General features: G+C 35.7%; 1 protein-coding gene across 2 annotated transcripts in view; it reads left to right on the forward strand.

Annotated features, from left to right (window-relative positions):
* The window catches only part of LOC148955903 (uncharacterized), a 148,160-nt gene that overhangs the window by 39,751 nt on the left and 86,183 nt on the right, over positions 1-22,226 (forward strand). For both annotated transcript variants that reach the window (XM_089093056.1, XM_089093063.1), the window contains exon 6: positions 17,779-17,935. In XM_089093056.1, the coding sequence (XP_088949182.1) occupies positions 17,779-17,935 (157 nt within the window). The remainder of the gene's footprint in view (positions 1-17,778; positions 17,936-22,226) is intronic.

The following is a 22,226-nucleotide window of genomic DNA, read 5'->3' on the forward strand; positions in this document are numbered from 1 at the left end:
GGTTTAGTTTATTCGATTCTGCTATATGAAGTTGAAACCAGGCCAGCAACTGCAGCTGTCCAGTGCCGTCTCAACACTCTTCAATCCAAGTTGCTGTGGGCAATCGAGGGATCCGATGGACAGACTTTGTCAGTAACAACCACCTAGAAAGTATGACTTTCCAGTCACCTTTGTCACTCCTGGTTGCCAAGCCAACATTTGGACATTTCTTATGATTGCCTACCGACACTCCGGCTTGGATTCTTTACGACTTTGAACCAACCACTAATGGCCGGAAGTGTCCATGAGGAAGACCCAAGTTCCAGTGGAGCTATAGTCTCAGGAATTTCCTGGACCAAGTAGGAATTTTGTTGTCTGATACAGAGGCCATTGCCGCAGACCGCCCCACATGGAGAAGGATTACGCCGCAATCAACGCCACCCGGCATGAGGATTAAGTAAGTAAGTTATTCAAATAAGTTAATTAAAAGGTTTCTTGTTGCAACACATAGGCTTAACAGAAGAATTGACTGTGCACTGTTGCTCCGTAAACCCCGAAACCCCCGAAACATGTCTTTAACCTACTATGATTTTGATTTCAATTAAGGGGCGAAACCAGTCAAAGTCTCTTGGCTATCTCTTCATTGTTAAAGAAATTTTGTTTGTTTGAAGAAACGGATATATTAGAGAACTTAAATTGTGGTTAAATTGATTTGGGAGACTAATGGCTATCATTTGGTCAGGTTCACTTTTTTTTTCTTATGCTCTCTCTATTTTTTTAAATGCACTCTTTTGGCTTTGCTCAAGAAAACGATATTAACAACTTTAATAAAATTCATACTAGCTTGTAAATATTTTGAACCCTAACTATTTGTTCAGACAGTTTATGTTGATTTTCCTCAATTAAAGGCTTTTTTTATCCTTTGTTTTTTTCAACTTAATAAGAAATTTAAAATAAATTTTCTTGTGAAATATTTTCGCATTTAATCAGCAGTTGTACCGAACCAGTCCTGCTCAATTCATCCTAAGTGCTATACTGTGGTGTTTCTCCTCCCAATAGTATAGTGCAGACGGTTTGATATCATTCTATATCCCTTCTTGTTTTAGTTTTGTTTTTGTTTAAAGCTTTTTCCAATAGACAATGATTAGAAGTCCTCCAAAAAAAGTCCCCCCAGATCCCACCTCAATTCCCAGTGAAAGTGGTACCCATCTTGGCTGGTCAAGCACACTATCTCAAAGTTCAAATGATAGCTACAATTCTGAGAATAGGACAAGGATAAGTGTAGGGGCTAATTTCACCATAAATGATGATAATGGGTTTCAAGAGGTCCTTTCTAGAAGCTCTAAAAAAAAGGAAAAAAATCTCCCCAATCAAAAGCAGTTCCCCTCTCCCTGCCCAAGATCTTCCCTCCAAAAACTTAGGAATTTACCTTAAAATTACTCCTACTACCCTCTTTGAAATAAAAAAGATTACTGCAATAAGAATTGCAATTTTCAAATTGATAAAATCAATGTTCTCTCTTAATATTAACCGTGATGGATCTCTGCTAATAGCTGTCCAAGATCAGAAATCAGCAGACACAATAATTAACCTAAAATCCCTTCTGAATACCCCAATTAATGCATCTAAATGGAACCCAAATACAATCACCAACAAAAATAGTAGTTTATAATGTCCCCCCAGAGATATCCATTCAGGAGTTAAAAGAAGGGCTCTCAGATAGGGCTGGCAACACAATCCCAGTTGAAGATGTTACCCAACCTGGCAAACCTAACTCTAATCGCCTAAAAACTAGTAGATCCTTTTTATTCACACTGGAGGAATAAATTAGTATCCCAGAAAAGTTATTCCTATTTGGGGAAATCAAACCGCACAAGGAATACAAATCTAAGCCCATCCAGTGTCAGAAGTGTCTCAAACTGGGACACGCAACAAACAAATGCAAGGAAACTCTCCTATAGTGCAGTGATTGTAGGGCCGTCCATCTTAGTGAGTCTGCAGCGTGCAACAGAACTCAATCTACATTTATTAATTGCACAGGCCCAGATAAATCTACAAATAATTCATTGTGCCCTATGTGCAAGAAAAAAGCTCTAATACTCCAAATAGTAACAGAGAAGGCTATCCCATACCCCTTTGCGGCAATGGAAGCAAATGCTGCCCAACAATACCAAATAAAGCCCATAATGAAACCAACCAAAACCCCCAAGTCAAACGCCCCCAATGCATCCAGTACTCCGTATAAAACACCATCTTCTAAGCCCCCTAGCTCACATCCCTATCAGAAGGAATCACCAAGTCAACAAGCCTCCTTGTCCGGTGAGATGAGATCAGCCTGCCCCCCCCTCCCAAGAAGAAACAAACCAGAAACATTACCAGGAATTATTTCCTTAACTTACAAACAGGATGCACAAACAAACATGCAATCCCCAAATATATGCTTATTCAGTCTAAACAGTAATGCAGTTCAGGCCATGAACATACATCAACTACAGAAAACAAAATCATTGCAGAATTGGCAAAAATCTACATCCCTGATGATATGCTCATTCAAGCAAAAAAAAAGATCTTGCTTTACTTTTAACAAAGCTGAACATTGATACACAGTTATATGAAAAATAAATCAACAACACAACACATATCAATACTCCAGTGGAACATGAGATCACTCACAGAAAATAAGCTAAAGGAACTAATATCTTTTATGAATAATAATTCCATTAATATTGCTTGCCTCCCGGAAACTCATTTAACCCAAAATCAACAAATTAAGTCTCTGGGATATACTTTCCTGAGAAAGGATAGATCATCAGAGAGAAAAGGAGGTGGTGTAGCTCTATTAGTTAAAAATAATATAAAATTCTGTGGCATCAATTTTCCAGATTTTGCTAATGATGTTGATGCAAATGGTATCAGTGTTTGGCTGAATAATATAAAAACCTACATAGTAAGCTTTTATAACCCTAATGGCCAAACTACAGATGCCATGGATTTCTTTAATTATATAAATAATTCTAACATGTTAAAAATATCATTATTTGTGGAGATTTCATTCCCACAGCCTTTTGTGGGGAAATAAACCAGCAAACAAAGCTGGTAAATTGATTGAGTATATGACTTCAAATAATAATGAATTAGCTGTTGCTACCCCTTCAAACCTGAATACTTATTTCGACCCCAAAAGTGACAGATTCTCCACAATTGACCTACAAATTGTGTCATTAAATATTTTGAATAAAATTTATATAAATAAAATTGATAGTCTATGTACTGACCACTTTGCTATAGTTTGCTCCCTAAATGAACCTGCTGAAACTCTACCACATACCTCCAAATATATCAACACTAAAGCAAATTGGTCCATGTTCCAAAATAAGCTAAATCATGAAATCACAAGTTTCACCCAAAATTCATACATTTCAAACACAACAGTTGACACACATGCTGAAGTATTGACATCTTTAATAATAAATACAGCTAAACATGCTATACCCAGGACAACACCTAAGAAAACCTACCCTAAACATATTCCTAAAGCCTGGTGGACAAATGAGTGCCAAAATAAATGGAGAATAAAAAAGGCAGCCAGGACAGAATTCATAAAAAAAACATCACCTACTACATATTTAAAAAAATTACAAGCAGAATCTAATCTAAAAAGGACTATAATAGATGCTAAATATTATTACTGGAATAATATTGCAAATAATCTCTCCAGAGAAACACATGAGCTTATTACACATAAAGTCATAAGCCACATCTGTGGGAAAAAGATTTCCCCCAACCCACTCCTGTATGAGCTTATACATAATAATACCCATTATGACAATGATAATGAAATAGCTAAGGTATTTGCAACTCTTTTTGTTAATAAGCTAACATCAAAGAATTAAAGCAAAATGTCCCCAATTCCTATGAACCCAAGTTATCAACCACGCCCAGGATCCGAGTATATAAGTTGTCCATTTTCAATCCAGGAAATGAATAATGCAATACATCATATTAGGACCAAAACTAGCGGCAGCTATGACAATATACACCCTAAATGGATAAAGAATCTCATCCCTTCATACAAACAAGAACTGCTAAATTGTTATAATCACGCTTGGGCATCTTCTAAGTTCCCCAATATATGGAAATGTTTGTCCCTACTACCAATCCTAAAGAAAAAATAAACCCAAAGAGAACCCTGAGTCCTATAGGCCCATAATGATTACTCCTGTGATGGGGAAAAATAATGGAGAAAATGATCTATCACAAACTCCTCTGGTCTGTTGAAAAAAACAATATGATCCCTCACACTCAAACTGGATTCAGGAAACACCATTCCTCAACAGATGCTTTCATTTTGCTAACAAATGCAATAAATGAATCATTCTCAAAAAATAATGTCCTAGTTGCAGCTTTCCTAGATTTTTAAGGGGCATATGACAATGTGAACCACCAAATCCTTTTAAACAAACTTGCAAACCTTGGACTACCCCCCAAGCTAGTATCTTTTATAAAATCCTTCATAGAAGTGTGAAGTTTCATTGTTTGTGTTGGTTCAGCCTCTTCATCCCAAAAGACAACAGCCAAAGGTCTACCTCAGGGAGCAGTCTTCAGTTGCCTCCTGTTTGCCCTATATCTCTGGAATATGAACCTACCCCACACGAATCTACAATATGCTGACGATCTGGTGCTATGGTCATCTGGCAACACCTTTGAGGTAGCAGAGTCAAATCTGCAAAAGTCATTTTTCCAATTTGAAAAATTCTCTCAACATTCAGATTTACCCATTGCACCTACCAAGTCAAAAATAATCCAATTTCACCGAAAGCGAAACCATGTTAATGCAAAACTAACTCTAAATAAAACAACTATTCCAAAAGATAATCATATTAATTACCTAAGTCTTATGCTTGACCAGAAACTTAATTTCCACCTCCACATTTCAAACACATAAAAAAAATGCTATAGAAAAACAAATATACTAAAAAGACTTCTTTCCACACCCTGGGGCTGTAAGGAGAAAACCTTACTCCAGTTTTATACATCATATATAAGACCCCATATTGACTATGGGCTCCTCGTATATGATGCATGTGCAAAGACCAAGATGCTAAAAATTGAAACAACACAAAATGATATAATACGCCTCATATTTGGTCTTAGGAAACCCACAAGCACCAATTTTCTGCTTATGGAGAGTGGATTAACAACAATAAGGGAGAGACTTAGCTTTCTCTTGACAAAACATCTTACAAAAATTCAATGAAATAGCTCACACACCCTACATAATTGGTTAAGAAATCCAGCCATTTATATAGGCATTACAGATGAGTATGCCAACATTCAGAAGAAGCTCCCCGTACCAGCAAAGTCTATTGCACCCACTTTCCCCCAATCCCCTCCATGGAATTGGTCAAGTCCGATAATAAATACTGATTTCTCAAAGTGGACTAAAATTTAACCCCCATCGCTTTTGTCCAGAAAAATTTGCTGAACTTAATACAATTACCTATAAAAATCACTTCCAAATATTTGTTGATGGGTCAAAAAGGAATGAGAAGGTCGCAAGTGGTGCTTTCCTTCCTCACCTGAAAATTGCAATGGGGGAGAGATTATATAATAATTTATCTATAATGTCTGCTGAGTTAAATGCCATAATCATGGCATTAGAACACATTAAGGAAACCCAAGCTTTGGTTACAAATTCAAATAATATTATTGTATATTTTGATTCTTTATCCAGCCTTGAGTTGCTGGCCTCAGCTCCTCAGTATAAGTTAGACATTGAGGCTTATCATTGTCTCAGTATTATAGATAATCTTGCTTCAGGTGGCATAAAAACTTATTTCCAGTATATTCCTAGCCACTCTGGCATAAGTGGTAATCATCAGGTTGATGAAATAGCAAAAAAATGCTATAAATATTGACCAGCCAAGTGGGAGACCAATCCCGATCAGAGATATTTACCGATGGAGGCTATCAGATATTAATTTTAATAAGATTAATCCTATCCTTTCCCCCTCTCCCAAAAAGTATCTTTCTAAAATTTATCATAGAATTCTTTCTGGAACAAATGGACTAAATTTTCTTGAATTCTCGTATAAGTTTTCTAATTCAAGTGGTTCAATTCCCCTGTCCCCTCTTTGCAGGCATTGTAATATGAATAATGAAACAATTGACCATTGCCTATTTGAATGTAATATGCTGACGTCTGCACAACATACCTTGCTTAATGTTTAAATGCTTCAAACACCACAAAATCTCACTATCACCCAAGAGCCTAGCCAACTATACCTGCACACAGAGCATAGAAATCGACATCTATCATCTTATATTTGAACTCCTAGAGTCGAAAGATCTACTGAAAGATATCTGAAAATATCTAATAATCATGAGGCAATCAAGCCAGTAGCTCTGTAGCCCACAGAGTGAAGCTAAAGGAAAAGGGTTAAATAGTATCACTGAAAAGCCTGTCTGCTGTTAAATAGAAGAAGAAGAAGAGATTGAAAAACTTTGAGTTATGGGAAAAAGCGCTATAAAAGAGGACTTAATTTAATTAACGTGCAAAAGGGCAGGGAAAAGTTAAAAAAAAATATACGTGAAACGTGGAAGACCAAGACTTCCAAAGTATTTGCTTGACTTGGAGGTATCTCTGCAAGAGGAAACCATTATAGAACCACCGAGACTAAAAACAATAACAAGTGGCCGCAATTTCACTTCTGAAATCTTGAAGACTGTTCGTTGGATAATCAATGTGCCTTATTTTCTGAAAAGCTACGAAGTTCTTGTAATCAAACTTATGTAAGTACGAACTTTTAATACAGAAAAAATTGGACAACTGCGTCAGTAGCTGGAATAATTTGTAAAAGACGGACAAAGACTGTTGCAAAAAACCAACAAATAGAAAAATCTATAAAAAAAAAAACAAAAAAACAAACAAACGAGACTGTGGCCAGTGGAGAGAAAAGAAAAACAACAGAAACAAAACAACGTGGATATTTCGCCTGTATACAAACAAGGCGTCTTCAGCACGGAAGACACAAAAAAAAAACAAGATAAAACAAAAACCCAAAAAAACCCCCCCCAAAAAAAAAAAACAATATATACACTCGGCTAAAACTAATCCACGTAGGGAAAATATTCTAATATTAATTTACTTTAGTGAGGACACCAGAGTAACAGATGAATAATAAAAAAACTGTAAATTACTTTAATTATTCTGTTGTAAAATAATCCTTTTGTTAGATATTACTGAAGCTAATCGTTTTTGTCTAGCTGGTAAAATAGTCCCCTGGTGATTATTTAAAATATTTACTCCCTTATTGACAATTGATTCACTCTTTAGAAGTTTATCATAAATTGGGTCAATATTTAAATTACCCATATCCCTATTTATGGAAAGGTTAGCAAATATATGTTTTTTAAGTTTCTATGGCTTCCCTTACCCATTGGGTGTACCCATTATCATTAGAAATAGCCAAGGCCTTATCAAATTTTACAAAATGATCTGGTTGAAGCCAAATATGCTCTGCTAAAGCTGAAACGAAAGTTTCTGGAGGCTTGCTTAATTGTAGGGTTTTTTCTATTGAGTTTCGGTGTTCAATAAACCTTATTGAACCTTTTTCTTTAGTTAAAAAGACTGTTGCACCGTTAGTGCGCCAACTGCTTTATCCTAAAAACCGCCAGACTAAAGCAATGGAACATGGGCAAATGTACAAACAAATAGGTATACCGGCTTTTGAGAAAAAGATGGACTGGAAAGTACATCCTTCAGGACTTTTTGTTCATATTAAATACGGATATTTTGCAGCCAGTCCTGATGGAATAGCCACTTTTTTGTCTGGTGATACGGCGGTTTTGGAAGTGAAATCTTCTTTCAGTGCCAAAAATTTAAATATAGAAGAATGGAGACTAAAAAAAAATATTTGTCTTGAAAACAAAATAATGGCACATTACAGCTCAAAAGGTCACATAATTATTTCTACCAAATACAAATGCAATTAGAGTGTTGTAACATAGATTCTGGCTATTTTGTTATTTTTTTTCTGCAAAGGCGATCCGTTTATTGAGAAAATCAATCGTAACGAAGAATTCTGGCAGAAAAAAATGCTACCAAAATTACAAAAGTTTTATCTTGAAGCGATATTGCCAGAAATAGTTGACGCAAGATTACCGAGAAATATGGAAATACGAGAGCCGTTTTTATAAAAAGAATTTGAACAGTATTAACACTCACGACAGACAAATAATTGCTACTATACGAATTAAATTTAAATTTTTTTTGTTTTAATAGACATTAATAATTAACAAAAAATACTCTATACTTTCGTACAATTTATAGTTATTGTCATCAGTTGATATTCTCGCATATAATGAAATGACTTACGTCTATTTGAATCCTTACTTGCGTTTTTAACTGAAGTTTTTTCATTGGACCTTCGATATCAACGTCAAAACTTAAAACATACATAAATTCAACGTACATAAAGGAGGTCGCCCCCTCCTCAACACCTTGTTCTTCACCCTAACGTTTTTTAGCACTTTAAAAAAATATTTTTATTGTTCTAATTAAATGACCTTTGTGTTTTATGAGTGGTTATTAACTTTATAATTAAAATTTCTAATTAAATGACCCTTGTGTTTCATGAGTCGCTATTAACTTTAGCGTAAAGAGCGAGATGTTAACGAGAGGGAAACCCCCTGTATATACGTAATAATTTCTGTTCCTTTTAAGCTTCATTGTTGCTGCTTACTTTCAGTTAAAAAATAATTTTTTTTAGTTTATTTTTTGGTGGTTTTTGAAATAGTGCCAAGAAATCTGGCTCCACCTCCACGGAAAAATTCCCCCTCCCACAGATAGATCCTCTAGACAATTCAATCCTGGTGAAAAATTTACCCCGGAAAATTGCCCTTAACATCTCCATCCTTAAAATTTACTCGACAAAGGGAAAGTAAGACAATAAAAAGAATTTCGCATAGGAATTTTAGCAAATTTCCTCAGAAAATTTCACCCCCCTCCCCCCTCGGAAAATTTTCTCCTCATGTAAAATTTTCCCTGTGGAAAATCCCCCGAGCAGAAAATTCACCACCCCTCCCACACCCGAAAAATGTATGCTAACTTCGCAATAAAAAATACTATACGTAAACAATGAGCAAATTTTATAACTTAAAGCTGGATCCCCAGGGGCTATGGGGCCATATTCCCTCCATGGTAAGGGAATTATATCTCACGATTTTGATCGAACGATTTAGGGAAAAAGGGGCGGTGAATGTCAGGGGGAGGGCTAATTGTGCTCCAATATTTTTGGTCACTTTAAAAGGAAACTAGAACTTTTAATTTCCATCGGAATAAGTCCTTCTCTAATAATATAGGTCTATTGGTTCGATGCAATAACCCCTTGGGAAAACAAACAAAAAAACAACAACAAATATATACATATCCGTGATCTTTCTTCTTGCATAAAAAACTACAAAATTTAACATTTTTGCAGAAGGGAGCTTGGAACTACTACAACAGGGTTCTCGGATACACAGAACATGATAATATGATTTTCATGAAGATCTCTTGACTTTTCGGGGTGTTTCTCCCCCCTTTTTAGAAATCGGGCAAATTTTGTGAGGCTCGTAGCTTTTGATGCGTAACACTAACCATCAACATAATAAGCCAATTCTTTTGATAGAACTATTGACACAAGAATTCTGATTTTTTGGTTTCGGTAAAAATTAAGCAGCGTTGCTCCTTACTTACAGTTCGTTACCACAAACTATTTGATTCAAGTTTAAACTAGACAAAAATCTATGAATAAGCCTTGCAATTTGTACTTAGCATTAGAAGCTTACAAAATAAGTCTCTGTAGTTAATTTGTGACGGAACTCATGATGTTTTAACCTTTTTTTCATGACATTTCAAGGAAAATTTCCATATATCTTCGGATTCCGATTTGATCGTCGATTTATTAAAACTAAATACTGTTGGATGGATGCTAGACTGAGTATTAACTTAGTTGCATCTTTCTTCTGCATTAATTTTTTGGGGTCATTGTCTTTTTTTTGTAATACAGACAAGTTGTTCAAGTTTGTACACTTCTTTTTATTTGCGCTTTTACGACCTGCGCAAGCTACTTTTTTGCGATCGTAAGAACTTTTGATATTATGGAACAACATTTTAAAATGATTTATTTCGGTTTACGAGTGTTGAACAATTATCCTATTTTGATCATTTGTGTTAGTTGAATAAAAGCTTAATAAAGGTATGCTTCATCAAAAACTGTTGTAATTTGTATTAGTGAATCTGATGTGTATAGATAGATAGATAGATAGATAGATTTATTTTCCATATACCAGTAAAATAATTACATAAACAATCTACAAATCCCCACAAAGGCTCCATGGCCTGTATATGTATTGTATATGTAATGTATCGTGTGTCATAATTAGGTAAATCGTTTTATGGCAAAAATTTATAGTTTCCTCAGTGTTTTTTTAATAGTGCTACTTTTTTTTAATTGCGTTAGAAGATTTTCCTCAGATATCTAATGGATAGGTAATCTATTAAAACTGAATTTTTTGTAGGTTGAATGCAAAATTGTGCTCTCAGTTTCGATAATCCACCTTTCTTGTGAATTTTTTTTTTTGCGCGCGCAATTTTTTGTGTTGCAGATTCATTTTTCAAGGTTCTGCTCTAGGTATTATCTATATTTTTAATAAATATAAGCCCTTTTTCCTAGTTCATATCAGATTTGTTTTCGTTCTTTTAGAAACCATATACTTTAAGTGACTTGTTTAAGTTCACGGGGTCGAACTGTAAGACTGGTTTTTAAAATGAGTTGTGCTTCATAATGGGATGCTTCACAAAAAGCTTTAGTAAAGTTTTTCTTAATCAGCCTTATGTGCTGGAACACCCTCCAGAGGAGATAGGCAGACCACACTGTCAATATGATCTTATTCCTATAAATAAAAACCTGATTCCATATCATCATGTGGTGAAAACTATTTTTTCAAAACAAATTGCAAAAAATTACCCTAATCAGAGACAAATTTATGCAAAATGGTAAGAGAGATGGAGCAGCTTCATGTATTCCATCCCTGGACCTTAACCTTTATATTCTCCTTCCATTGGGATCCTTTATTTTGTCTGCTGAACTTTGAATCATCCACCTTGCCCTAGATCTTTTATAGATCATTGTTAGTGTCTGAAAGTATTTTCTCTTTAACTGACTCCCAATGTGCAATACATTTGCTCTAAAGTTTAAACAGAATTATTGATGATAAGGGCACACATCTTGTGTGTGATCACACAAGAAGTGTGATTTTTGTATCTTGATCAAGCCCCCTATCCTCGTTTTTCATAGATTAAAATTCTGTTTAGTGTCATATCGGGAAAATCTAAATATTGGTTATTACAAGGTCTAAGAATTTAGGGTACTTGTGCATAATATGGTACCCACAAAAGAAGTCAAGTTTGGTTAATGCTAATAAAAAAAAATAGGATGAATATATAATAGTTTAGAAACAAATTTGCGCTATATATTTGCACGTTGGGGGGTGGGTGGGTGGTAGAACATAGCATATATTAAATACGTAACCTAACCAAGGTACTCCCCCCTAAACCCCAAAAAACAACAGTTTAAATATTGTAAACGCAATGGAAACCACGCTTTGCATTCCATTTCTCTATTGCAAATACCCGTTTGTCGGGTTTTGTGTCTGGTTTCCTTTATTCAGTTATAGCGGTGGGTACCAGACAGTCCGCAAGTACTGAATTTAGCTACAGAAATAGTGTAGGCAAATGGCAGAAAAGGTATTTGTTTGCTGTTTGAGGAGTTCTTGTATTCGAGTTTTGTGTTTTATGTTTCAGCAATGGTAGCATCGGGGCTAGATCAAAATTATATATGGAAGCTTTATTACCTTAAATTCTGGACAGAAGAAGATCTCATGATTTGGTAATCCGAAAGCCATTTCTAAACGAGTTGACAGCTAAATAAAACTGCATACATGGCTTCAAAGATAATGTAATTCGGAATTAATGTTTATTGACTGCGTACACTAAAAAAAGTCTCAAATGCTGAAAACGAATGCATTTATACATATGTATGTTATTACTATATACTGGAAATAAATTTATACTTCTTAGCTGACCTAGTCATTGAAATTATCCTGTCTAGATAATGCTAAAACCGGGGTAAGGGTTTCTTCAAAATAAAAAATAAAAAAATCATTTTTTGAAGGTCAGTCTCGGCCAAAAGATAAAAGGAAAGCCCCATCTTTATGATTTTTCTAACCCCTTCATGCATAGAACGATGTGCGATTTCGTAAGGAGTACAATTGCTTCTGTCACGAAAGAAGAAAATACAGAGTAGGACTTAGTCAAGGCTCAAAAAGTAATTGTTGTGCTTAGAAGTACCGCCGATTACCATGATCTGCAAGTCATTTCTTAACGGATCGAAGGCAGGGGCGTAATTTGCTATGGGACAGGAGAGGCAACTGGTCCCTCTACACCCAATTTTGCCCCCCTCCCTAGACCTCAGTTTGCCCGCCCAGCTCAAATTTAGTTTCTGCAAAAAATATTGTCACTAAGATAAGCCTGCAAAATACAAGTATCCAGAGAAACAGGCAGTTTTCTTTAGTGTATTTTTGTCTTTACGGTAATATATGGATCATTTCTCAGTTTTCACTGTCATTTTCATTTGATTTAGGAAAATTAGCTCCAGATTTGCCACCCCCCCCCCCAGAATTTTGACAAAATTACGCCACTGATCGAGGGGCAAATAAAATTGATTGCATGACTTCTAAGCAAGACAGTATCTGTTTGGTTTTCTTTTTTCTGGGGGGGGGGGAAACCCATAAAATTTGTTTCATATATATTTTGGTTGAATTTTTACGAGTCTGACAAAAATTCCAGAGGGGTTAAACCACCTCTCAATTCGGCCTTGCTTCTGAGAAAATGTTTCAGGTTTTAACGAGTTGGGCAAACCCAATGAAAAATCAAGTTTCGAATTAGGTTTTCTAACGAAAGTTTCTTTTAGCTACTCAAGTTTTTATTGTGTCAGCTAATTCCCTCCCCAGACGGTTCCCCCTCAGAAAAATTCTCCCCGCGTATAAAATTTTACGCGGGCTGGGGCACGGGTGAATGGCAGGAGTATGCATGACTCTTATTGGACACATACTTGTCAGGTTAGTTTTTGGAAAGGCACGCCTGCCTAGATAAATTTATCCTGGGGAAATTTGCTAAAATTCCTATGCGAAATTCTTTTTATTGTCTTACTTTCCCTTTGTCGAGTAAATTTTAAGGATGGAGATATTAAAGGCAATTGTCCGGGGTAAATTTTTCACCAGGATTGAATGGTTTAGAGGATTTATACGTGGGAGGGGGGAATTTTTCCGTGGAGGTAAAGCCGGATTTCTTGGCACTATTTCAAAAACAACCAGAAATTAAACTATATAAAAATTATTTTTTAACTGAAAGCAAGCAGCAACAATAAAGCTTAAAAGGAACAGAAATTATTACATATATACAGGGAGTTTCCCTCTCGTCAAAATCTCGCTCTTTATGCTAAAGTTAATAACGACTCATGAGGAGGTGTTGAGGAGGGGGTGACCCCCTTCGTGTACGGTGAATTTCTGTCCGTTGTAAGTTTTAACGTTACTGCTTATTTTCCCTTGAAAAAACTTCAGTTAAAAACGATAGATAAATGTTCAAAATGTTCTATTAAAATCCTTTTAATAGATGTGAGTGTTTCTGCTGATGACTGTCACTGTAAATGTGACAGAAATATCCAGTATTTTTTGTTAATTATTACTGTCTATTAAAACGATTTATCCCTATTTGAACTTTTATTTATCGTCAAGGAAAGTCAGTGTGGTATTCGCAATTATCTACTTGGTTTTGTTATTATTATTTTTTTATTTTTTTTTTAATTCGTATAGTAGCAATTATTTATCTGTCGTGAGTGTTAATACTGTTCAAATTCTTTTTATAAAAACGGCTCTCGTATTTCCATATTTCTTTGTAATCTTGCCTCAACTATTTCTGGCAATATTGCTTCAAGATAAAACTTTTGTAATTCTGGTAGCATTTTTTTCTGCCAGAATTCTTTGTCACGATTGATTTTCTCAATAAACGGATCGCATTTGCAGAAAAAAATAACAAAATAGCCATAATCTATGTTACAACACTCTAATTGCATTTGTATTTGGTAGACAAAAAATTATGTGATCTTTTAAGCTGTAATGTGCCATTATTTTTCTTTTCGAGACAATTATTTTTTTTTGGATAGCCTCCATTCTTCTATACTTAAATTTTTGGCACTGGAAGGAGATTTCACTTCCAAAACCGCCGTATCACCAGACAAAAAAGTGGCTATTCCATCAGGACTGGCTGCAAAATATCCGTATTTAATATGAACAAAAAGTCCTGAAGGATGCACTTTTCAAATTTTTACTTTAATACACCTTGTCTTTTCATATAAGCTTACAATAAAACATTCTCCCTTTCCCTAATGATAAATCATGTTATTAAAAAAGGATATATTCTGTTATTTACAATCCATTTCTTTGGGGCTTGGGAGGACATTACATCCCCTGTGGCATAGCTACTAGACCTTTTACCTATTTTGAAAAAAATGCTTTTCAAATTATTAATCAGTGCTGAGGCGTTTGGGTATTTGAAAAAGGCAAAGGAAGGGTCCTGTAGCCCTAAATTCATTTTTCAACATCACCTGTAAGTTCCAACTTAATATCCTCAGTTATTCTTAAGATATTGTATATCCATCGTTTTGATCAACTCAGATTTATATAGTGGGAGCCCAAGTTTAGTCCCCCCCCCGTTCTGAAAATACTCCTTCTCCCGTGGAAAACACCCCTCCTCCTTGAAAATACACATCCGGAAAAAAACCCGTCGAAAATACACCTTCGCAGAAAATACCCCCTATGGCTGTTCTCCGATCCCCTAGGTCTCCGATCTTTTTAGACTTATAACAAAAATACTTGAAATTTTTACTTTCATAATAATAGCTTAGACCAGGAACATTCCCAGAAATCAAGATGGAAACATTCCCTGAAATCAAATATAAACTTCACATCTTTGATGCACATTTTAAATTTCTATGTCCCCCCCCCCGTCCTAAAAAAGTTCTGGATACAACTCTGGGGATTATCTATTAATTTCTACCTCCCCATGGCTTTCCCTCCCCATGGCTTTCAACTAATTCTGTATTTATCAGAAGGATCAATGAGAGTTGGGATGTTTGGGCATTAAAATGCACCTTTTTAGTTGTTTCCCACCCTTCCTAACTAGCCAAAATGTTTTAAAGTCTAAACAAATTCCCCCTCCCCCTGCACGAAAGTCCGGGTTGCCGCTCTGGGTATTATATACCAATTTCTACATCCAATCTCCCCTCATCTCTCCCTAGAACTAGTTTTGTATTTATCTGAAGGCTCAGAAAGAGTCGGGATGTCTTTGCACTAAAACACACTCTTTGATGCATCTCCCTCCCTCTAACTACAAGATAATCAGAATGCCTTCTCTTAATAGATTAAAAGAGTTGTAGTCCTTTTTCATAAGCTAAAAGTGATTGGAAACCAACCAGTAACACCGGGGGGGGGGCTACTTTCCGGGGGATTATTTTTTGAAAAGGGGGAAGTATTTTCCACGGAGTATTTACGGGTGAGGGTATTTTGGGGGGTTGTTTTTGGGGGTAAATGCCCAGACCCTGATAAATTATATGACTTACAATCCTTGCTCCGGGGCTATTGCATTCCTGGAGGCATTGCTATTAGACCTAGTGACTTATTTGAAAAAAAATGACCAAAAAAATTGACCATTGTCAAATAGAGGTGGCACTTAAAAAGATAGAGGGGAGAGGTGTTCTGGCTGTTCTCTAGTCTCTCTTCAACTCCCCCTCAACACACGTTGGAAGCTTCAATCTAATACCTTCAACCGCTGATTAGATTTTTCTGATATTTCCTTTCATAACTAGCAAAGACAAATTGTAGTATGACCTAGATGTCTTATTTCTATAGTTGAGTTGAGTTAGTTGCAAATTCAGCTAGAGTCGATCCAACTCCAAGTGGATACCCGGGAAAAATAAGAAATTGAGAAACCTTGGGAAAAATAAAAGAGGCTTTGGGTGATTAAAACCCCAATCCTAGCTAGTAATCTTTGCCTCAGTGGCGTCATTTTCGAGGGGGGGGGGTAGAGCCAGGGGGACAGTTGACCCCCAATTGTTTGGAGAATTTTTTTATACAGCTTATGTCCCTTGACTCTGGAAGTGGACCCCTCTTTACTCCCCCCCCCCCCCTAATAAAAATGCTGGAGCTACGCCCCTACTTGGCCTAGGGGAATGGAACTGGGGCAATTATTTGCGTTAAGTGGAACATTGGTCTGCACGAAGAAATCTTTTGGCTAGTCTATTTTTGAGTTACATTAAAGATGAGCCCCAACTGTCAAAAAAATGTTTTAGCCCCTGGAGGCTTTAATTACATCGATTGAAAAAAAATGACACTTGGTTACTTGACCAGCCACGTTGAGCCTTCAGTTATCACCAGGATCGTATCTAGAATTTTTTTTTCGGGGGAGGGGGGTTGATTACAAAAGAATTTGACTGTTTAGTTGATTGACTGTTTTGAATGAGGAAAATCAAAATGAACCTCATTTCTTAAAATTACCAGTTTATTTAAAATCACCTCTGACTCATTCTTTTTACTTTTCCTCCGTCAAGGTACAAGGCCTTTTGCATAGAAACATTTGCTCCAATCAATTCATTTGAAAACTTCAACCAGTTCTTATTCCCTTTTTACTAGTCAAACCACACATTCTTGATGACAATTAGTCATCTGTAAGAGTTTGCAAAATGTTAGATTCTTGCTAAAATGTTACAGATTCTTGCCACTAGATTAAGTAATCTCTATGCTTTTCAATTTTCTGGAAAAAAAAAATTCAGAATCGCTAACCCAGAAATTAATCAGCGAAGTAACGACCCTTAACAGAGAAACATGAAAACACTGCCTTAATAAATGTACGTCATTCCTTTTAAAACCCGTTAATTTTCGAAGCCACCTATTATCCAAGTTGAGTTGTATGCTTTTTTTGTGTCGACACCGGTCACCCCTTAAAAATCCAGTCCGAATTACAATGAAAGTAGAATCTACCAATTTTCAATTTTCATTGATTATACAATAGTTAGAACTAGGTTTCTGTGCCAAATATATGCTAGTTAATATTTATGTAAGTATGTATGTATTGGATTAACGACGCTTCTTGACTACTAAGGTCCTTGTGTCGGCCCTGTCGTGTGTTGCTAAAGCTGAATTCGTATTCTGGGTCCCGTATTACCGAGCTGAGATCAAACCCCTGTGCACCGACATAGTACTATTCTAGTTTAAGTTTATGCTTATCCTTTTTGATTTTGCTGTGTAATGCTAGCTTCTGTTTTTTTTTTTTTTATGATACAAACTTGAGTTTCTTCTTTTTATTTTCCCATATTTTTGGTTTGGGGTTTCAAGGTTCTTTTAACTGCTTGGCCAACCAATTACAGAGCTTCATCATTTGTAAAATTTACGTCTGGATAGATCTGTAGATTGACAGTTTTTGATGTGCCATTCATAACCAGCTGTATTAACGCAACTCTTAAGATTTCACACATTTCTGGTTACTTTTAAGACGTCAAAAGTTCAGATTAATCACCGAGTGCTTTTCAAGTAGCAGTTTGTATTCTCGTAATTTTTTTTTTTTTTTTGAATTTTGAAAGTCAATCTTAGAACCATGAATACGGACATGCACGGCACATGTACAGTCTTTCTTGTTTGCAGCTTTTAATAAAGAACAGTGCCGTCTTGGGAATGCTGCCGGATTGTATTTTGCCACGTATCTTTCCTCAGCGTTTTAGTGCAAAAGCTGAACGTCGTGGACGAAGCCGAGAAAATTTATCAACTGGAAAGAAGAAAAGACGAAGTGCATCCTTCTCAAGTAAATATGTATTTACATGTATAGTTATTAAATGTAGGTGTCTCAGCCTAGTCAATTGAGTAAGCCTATGAGTCGAACAGAGGTAATATGCTAGACATGTACAAAAATGGGGTACATCCCTGGAACCTTAAACCTCCCGAAACCTCATATTACATGTTTGTGTCTCATCTCACTGAATTGGGTGTGAGTTAAACCGAGGTAATATGCTAGACATGTGAATAAGACATAATCTTATTGGTAAAGTTACTACTATCCTATTACTTAAAAAAAATCTTAAATTTTATTTGGTTTAAAATTATCTTTAATTTAGTTTTTATTAAATGAGATAAATTTATTTATAAGGTTTGTTGCTCTGGTTAGTAATGGCCTCTGTATTATCTTCTAGTAATAAATATATATTTAATAATAATGAAATTTTGATATTTAATTTAGAATCCTGGGCTAGCTGTTGCTGTCACGTTACTGTACTGTCTTTTGCTATTTTATCTTTTTATAGGTCTAGTCCTCCTGCTCCAGTATTTTGAACCCGTAACTTGTTTTTTTTTATATTTTACACTTCAAAGTTCAAAAGCTCCTCAGAGTAATTCAGAGTTAAACATCAAACGCACTCCCAGATAGGCCTGATCACGTTTACAGGAATTGAATTCTGTAACAGCTGTTTTGAAATGTCTTAATTGCTGCTTCAGATTAAAACACCTTTAACTCGCTTATGCATTCGTCAAATATGGCCAATTTAGTATCAATAATTTTCCACTTTTTTTTGTTTCACTTTACTTTTCAAATTGTTCGTCTTTCTGCTAAACAGCCGTCATCAGGTTTGAATAAGCATTAAGTCCGGACGCTGTTGTCTGGTTAATGTTAGTATTAAATTAGAACAAAATCAATGCTAATTAAAGTTGACTAATTGATCTGTTAAAATAATAAATTTATTGGATTTAATCATTTAAGCCAAAGTTATTAAGAAAATCAATAATTAGATATAGAATGAATTAGAATTGTAACAAACTCTGCATCTGACCACCAGTGGGCTCAGAACTGGGCGTTCACACTAGACAATGTCAGCGTTACTACTGGATGAATTTAGACAAATCTCACCCCCCCTTTCATATAGTTTGTACTTTCATCATTTAATGAGAGGAAAATTAATCTTCCTTTAAAGAAAATGTATTCTTACGTTTTGAGGCAAAATGCTTGGTCTACCGAATAAATATATATGCGAACAGTAGCAAAAAGTCCTATGTTCTGCATTAAATATTTTTGAAACACATCAATCTAACCCTCTCTTCATGAATTTGCCTGTTCGCACACGCGCAATGACAAATGTTGTGGTGCATTACGACGAGCTTATACTGTTATTAATTTAAAAAAACTTTCAACAAAATAAGTTTTTCAAAGAAAAGTAAAGAAATCCATTAAACCAAAAATGAGCAAAAATAAAATCAAATAATCTACTGAGCGTGAAACTACCACAAATCAGCATCGATAAATAAATGAAACCCAAAACGAACAGAAATTAAAATAAATAATCGAGTCAAACTCAAAACGAGCAGAAATTAACATGAGTAGGGCTCAAAACACCTATGCATTCCCAAGGCCAGAACATAATTTGCACTTTACTGAAAACAATATAAATGTTTTTACTTTTATAACTTTAATGAATCAATTAATATTAACATTTTGATTGCTAAATATCAGTATATGTATATTAATCTGACAATGCACATTTATTTGTATTTTTTCCTGTAAAGTGCAAATTATGTTCTTGGCTTAGGAAGGCATAGGGGTTTCGAGCCCAACTCATGTTAATTTCTGCTCGTTTTGAGTTTGACTCGGTTATTTATTGTAATTTCTGTTCGTTTTGGATTTCATTTACTTATCGATGCTGATTTGTGGTACTTTCACGCTTGGTAGATTATTTGATTTGAGTTTTGCTCATTTTTGATTTAATGGTGTTCTTTAATTTTCTTTGAAAAACTTATTTTGTGGAAAAAGTTTTTTTTTTTAATTAATTTTTGTTCGTTTTATATTGACATAGTCTTTTCAGGGAAAAAGAAAATAATACTTTAAATCTTTTCATTTTTAATGACTTAATAGTTTGGCCTGCTATTTGTATGCTGGAGAAAAATTTTCAGCAATTTTTAACAACATACACCCTTTTAAAAATCTGGACTCAAATAGTACTGTTCAATTTAGTTTCATACCTCCTCTAGTTGATCTGAAATGGAAAACTTGATACCATTCGCAAAAAAATCTGTACTTTTTTTATAGCTTAGATACACTTACGCTATTTTGATTTGTTTAAATTTTAAGAGCAGAAATGGGAGGGTTGGCGTGGGAGGGTGGGAGTCGGAGGGGGATTAGTTGCCCTCAAATCACTTTCGATTAATAAAAAGGGCATCAGCCCTTTCTATTTTCAATCGAATGAGCCCTTTTCGAAGTTCCCGCGACAACTCCTTGGATACGAAGTGCCCTGGTCTAAACAACAACAACAACAAAAAATAATACATTATACCAACTTCGGTCTTTACTATATAAATGTCAAACCTTCCAATCACTTTCAACTATTAAAAAGGGCACTAAACCTTTCGATTTCCAATCGAATGATCCCTTTTGGAAACGACTACGCTTTCTATAAACACCTTATATGCCCCCAGGGCATAAATTACAACCCTTACCCTAAGGTCTGTTAGGGCGGTTGTCATCCTCTAAGACCGAACTTCCAGAACTTTCAACTACTTTAAACAACATGGCTATCTCAAAATTTTGATTGGATGTTTGGGGAAATAGTGGGCGTGAGAGGGGTGTTAATGACCTTCCAATCACTTTTGACTATTAAAAAGGGCACAAGCCACTCCAATTTCCAATTGAATTAGCGCTTTTCGAAGTTTCTGCGACAACTTCTTCGATACGACGTGCCCTGCTCTAAAGGAAAAAATTAATAAATAATACATTGTGCCAACATCGTTCTTATATGCCCCCAGGGCATAAATTACAACCCTTGCCGTGAGGGTTGAGGGGGAGTGTCCTCCTCCTCACTTTGTCCCCGTTTCTTGTCTCGTTCTCGAGTATCCCCGTTCTTTACATAGGCAGCGCGATCGTGCTGGCTATGATTTATACAACAACTTTCTATATAAACCTTATATGCCCCAGGGCATAACTTACAACCCTTGCACTGAGGGCTGTGAGGGGGTTACCATCCTAAAAGACCTAATTTCCAGAACGTTCAACTACGTTGAACAAAATGGATGTCTCAAAATTTTGATTGAATCTGTCTTGGAAAATGGTGGGCGTGAGAGGGGCGTTAGTCGTTATCCAATCACTTTCAACTATTAAAAAAGTTACTAGCCCTTTCAATTTCCATTTGAATGAGCCCTTTTGAAGTTTCTACAAAATCGCTTTCTATAAAAACCTTATATGCCACAAGGGCATAACTTACAACCCCTGCCCTGAAGGTTTTTGGGGGAGGGGTTGTCAACCATAAAGACATAATTTCCAAGACTTTCAACTACGTTGAATAAAATGGCTATCTAAAAAATTTTGATTGGATGTGTTTTGGGAAAAGGTTGGCGTGAGAGAGGGGTTAGTTGTCCTCTAATCACTTTTCGATTATTAAAAGGGTACTATCCCTTTGAATTTCAAATCGAATGAGCCTTTTTTCAAGTTTCTACGACAAAGATTTCAATAAAAACCTCATATACCCACAAGGCATAGCTTATCATCCTCGCCCTGGGGGTTGTGGGTGAGTGTCTTCATCAAAAACATATTTTCTTTCTTTAAATAAACTACTCTGAAAAAAATGGCTATCTCAAAATTTTTATTGGATGTCTTTGGGGGAATGATGGGCGTGGGGGGGGGGCTAGCTGCCCTCCAATCACTTTTGACTATTAAAAAGGACACTAGCCTTTAGAATTTCCAATCGAATGAGCTTTTTTTGAAGTTTTTACGACAACGCCTTCTATAAAAACCGTTTATGCCCTATAGGCATAGCTTAAAACCCTTGCCCTGAGGGCTGTGGGGGAGTGTTCTCCACAAAAACATATTTTCTATCTGGGAATCAAATACGCTGAACGAGATGGGTATCTAAAAATTTTGATTGGATTTGTTTGGGTAAATGATGGGTTTGGGGGGGGGCTAGTTGCCCGCCAATCACTTTCGACTATTAAAAAGGGCACTAGCCCTTTGAATTTCCAATCGAATGAGAATTTTTGAAGTTTCTATGACAACGCCTTCTATAAAAACCTTATATGCCCCCAGGGCATAACTTAAAACCCTTGCATTGAGGGTTGTGGGG

The sequence above is a fragment of the Artemia sp. Qi Xiang Cuo genome, chromosome 1 (genome assembly GCF_049724085.1).
Source record: "Artemia sp. Qi Xiang Cuo chromosome 1, ASM4972408v1, whole genome shotgun sequence".
Taxonomy (NCBI): domain Eukaryota; kingdom Metazoa; phylum Arthropoda; class Branchiopoda; order Anostraca; family Artemiidae; genus Artemia; species Artemia sp. Qi Xiang Cuo.